Raw genomic sequence first — 3712 nt, 5'->3', positions numbered from 1 at the left:
CCGGTGAATCTGGTTCGCTTGTCGCAGTGCCTGAAGCAGAAGAAGCAGCGACACTCAGCCAGTGCCTTGCATGTTGTGCACGTTGAGGAGCCGTGGAGAGTTCAGGCGCATCTCAAGGCGTCCGTGGGTTGAACGAAGAAAACACATCGCCTCTCTGAAGCACCTGTTGAATCGATTCAAAGAGATGAAGGGCCTCCTGATGTCTTCCGTACGCTAACCGCAATGTCAGTCACCTACACATCACTGGGAGATCTCAGATTACACAGGGGACATTACTGATGGGCTCGGTTCTCTAACAGTGCCTGTTCCAGAGAGCTATTCCAACAACCTCCAAGAGAAACTAGCCTCGTAGTTCATACATTCGCCGCGGCACTACGAACGTGACTGACTCCAGCTCCAGCGACAAAACGAGGGGTCTAATGCACCCAGCGGGGTCACTCCGACGCTGTAACGCGGAAAGCGGTGGCGTTGGAAGATTCCACGTGACCCTCTGGCATTGGCTCTAAACACGGAAGAAGGAGACGACATCCACATCGTCATGACTCCGGCAACTGTGGCAGCTTTGTCTACAGACTCGCATCCCCTGCTGCTGAACCAGCTGCCAGGCGGAAACGAAATCAGCCGTGCCATTTCACAAAACACGGTTTTGCCAACGACTCGCTACTGTCGAGGACGGATTCGTCAGTCCATATAGAGCGCAGTGCACTCGTTCATTTTGGAACTCTGATGGTCCTGCAAGTCCAGACGTACTCGCGCTTGCTTTGTGTTCGTCACCCGTTTTACCGCTGCCTTCAGCTGCACGACTGCGACCACGTTTACCGCTTGACTTCCCAACTGGACGTGATAGGTGTTGTCGCCCAGCAATAAACACATGATGCCTGGGGCCAAGAAGCGGCAGTGCAGCTCTATCAGGAGGACCGCTACTCGAGCGGTGGATAAGGCTTAGGAAATTATGGCGCTGATACCACGGTGTAGCCGCCGCACGTGCGTCAACGGTAATGCCAAGACGGGAGAAGCGGACAGGAGCATTTTCACAACCTCTCCTGCCCGGACAGACACCGTATGCCTTCTCATATGCAGCTTTCTGTGCGTTAAGTTCCCGCAACCGCCCACGAAATGTAACAACGGCCTCGCGTGCCTGTTTAGCATCTTGTTCGAGTTGGAGGTGTTGCGCCTCCCATGCGGCTCGGGCTTCACCGGCACGGTCTCGTTCAGGTGAAGGCACACCCGGCGGAGTAGACGGTACACGGCGTTCTAAGTGATCCTTCAGAGCCTGTCGAATTCTAGTTGTTTTCCTCTCGGCGAGCGATACCACCTGCCTTAGTCGCGCTAATTCGTTATTCAAGGCGTCCAGGGAACCAGCGTCACCTGGCGTAGGACTATCACCAGTAGCCGGCGGTCTCGGGCTCGCACCAACTGCTGCCTCACCCACAGCGGTATGCGAACTATCACCCCCGATTTGAGCTCGACCGCGGGCAGCTTTTGCGGCAAGATACTGGGAGGTTTGTTCCTTGGTGAGTCGACTTTGCATCTGTTTCCTCTCCCTGTCCATGGCCTCAATTTTCTCACAGGCGGCGTCTAGCAATGCCGCCCAGGCGTTGCAAGCCGTTTGCTTCCTTGCTTGTTTCCTTTCGAATGCATCTCTCATCCTCTCTGGATCCGCCGCCATCTGAGGGTATAGGATGCCAAAAGCGCGGCCACGGCAGTGCATCAGTTACTACAATTCCATTCTCACATCGGAAGTAAGGTGATCCATTAAGTCTCACCTCGAAAGATCGACTGAACAGTTCGTCCACGTCGTACCAGACTGGGACGTGTCATGAGCAGTTATATTGTTCACTGTCTCGCTGCTGGAGGATCACGTCCACCCATCCAGCCTTCGCTTGCGGCCCAGACGATTTGGTCTCACTGAACCACAGCTTTCACGCCGTGAACGGCGCTGGCACCCTGCGTACGAAGCGTGTCGCTCCTGCTGCTCCTTACCTGGCTTCTGCATTTCGACTGGTGTTGGCAGTAGGCGTCGAAAGTACCCCAGTGCCTCACACATTGCCTAAACGCAAGTCGTTCTTTGAACCGCAGTGCAAGAAGGTTTTCGAGCTCCTCCTCAAGATCGAGCAATTCACGGACGGGATCAGGCTCCTCCCCGGGACTGCCTTCGGCAAGCCTCCGCCGGCGTGCCCCTACAACAACACCTGAAGCGTGTGACAGTGAAGGTGACGGGGAAGCAGACCGTCCAGCACCTTCGGGCTGGCGCGCTGGCTTCGACGTGGCTTCCGCCGCGGCGTGGCCGCTTAAAATCTCAGAAAGCACACAATGGAAGGAAATGAGGATAGATAGTCGCTTTGTTCTGGACGCCATCTCTGCTGATGCCATAGATGCCCTGCCCACGACGGAATAGAGAAATGTCGCTGACACGAGTACAACAATGCGTTCCATGGCGGTGCAGGAGAAAGGCTAACGGAGAACCCGCGCAATCACGACAGACTCTAAAATGGAGTGAAGAAACGAACAACGGGCAAATGTCCCCGTGGCGATTCGTTGCCTTGTTGGGAATATGTTGGCTTTTCTTCGTTTTTTTCCAGGCGCCGCCCAGGATTGGTGTTGTTAGCTCGGCAACAGGCTACCAGGTAGCAGCTTCCAGCGCAGAAGGCCGACGTGGGGCATGCCCACGACACAACGACAGTATTTAAAGCAACACGTAGGAAGAAAGGATGGCCGGTTCGTCCATAATGCTTCGACAACCACATCTCTACAAAGAGCATCTTTGCCGTAGGGACGAGCCTGTGCCTCGCCAGCGTTTCCTGAAAGTGAAAGTGTTTTGCAGGTTACTATCCATCGATTATTACCTCCACACTGAGTAGTGGGGTCAGAGACGGGAATCTGGGAGGACGGGGGTCAAACTCGACCCGGTGTTGATGCATCACTGTTGTGATTTACAGGGTCGCTGCGGGTGTCGGGCCCCGTGTAGTGGCGACAGGGATAGGCGGCCGTACGAAGGGTAGCGCTAGCGATTATGCGTTGCTGTTACCACGCGGCCATAACAGTGAGCCTGACGCTTTGCGGAACGAACCACGGTAATGTGTGGTGGGAAGGCACAGGCGGCAAAGGTCGATACTCCCATATCAAATACGGCTATCAAGACAACGGAGCGGCGCTTGTGCACGGGGAGAGTGCACCGGGGGAGTGACCCCGAGCAACAAAACTGCTGAGACTGTGTCGCCCTATAAAAATCACGGCTTGCGCAGACGACACGGCTTGCTTCTGCTGATCCACCGACGAATGCACAGAACGGTGTATCCTCTGGGTAATACCTAGCCAGTCGTTTGTGAGACGGGTCGGTGTTTTTGACGTCTGTCCAAATGAGACGAGCGACGTGATTGGCTCGTCGGGACCCAATGGAGAACAAATCCAAAGCTTGTCGTGTTCCTTGTATCTACCTTGCTCGGCGCGTCCCCCAACCTTGATCTGACAAGAATACTTGTGTGGTTTTCTGAGCCAGTACTTCCGTTCGGGCAGTACTGATGCCATGTCGCCTTTTATGCGCGACCGACTACTACCTCTAACACATTTCTACAGTGCCTTAACAGCGCAAACAAACCACGGTTTTTTGACAAGAGTGTCGATCCCACACAAACGCTGTTCCTTTTCGAGAGGTGACTATCTGTAACAGAATGCATCGGAAAGACACGATAACCCCTGGATATACATAGTT

The 3712-nt window shown here is 54.5% G+C and overlaps 1 protein-coding gene across 1 annotated transcript; it reads right to left on the bottom strand.

Annotated features, from left to right (window-relative positions):
* Positions 1-205: 205 nt before the first annotated feature.
* TGME49_241710 (hypothetical protein) lies at positions 206-3263 on the bottom strand. Its single transcript, XM_018780627.1, has 2 exons — positions 1984-3263; positions 206-1669 (listed from the first exon to the last, which is right to left on the bottom strand). The coding sequence occupies exons 1-2, from the start codon at positions 2434-2436 to the stop codon at positions 632-634; spliced, it is 1491 nt and encodes a 496-aa protein (XP_018637590.1). The 5' UTR covers positions 2437-3263; the 3' UTR covers positions 206-631.
* Positions 3264-3712: the final 449 nt, after the last annotated feature.

The sequence above is a fragment of the Toxoplasma gondii genome, chromosome VI (assembly GCF_000006565.2).
Source record: "Toxoplasma gondii ME49 chromosome VI, whole genome shotgun sequence".
NCBI lineage: Eukaryota > Apicomplexa > Conoidasida > Eucoccidiorida > Sarcocystidae > Toxoplasma > Toxoplasma gondii.
Note: the sequence above shows the minus strand (reverse complement) of the source record. Positions and strands in the feature narration are given on the sequence as shown.

Coding starts and splice junctions, on each gene's coding strand:
- TGME49_241710 (XM_018780627.1), bottom strand. CDS start 2,436: ATGGAACGCATTGTTGTACTCGTGTCAGCGACATTTCTCTATTCCGTC. Junction 1,670..1,983: donor AGTCGAAATGCAGAAGCCAG/GTAAGGAGCAGC, acceptor CTATACCCTCAG/ATGGCGGCGGATCCAGAGAG.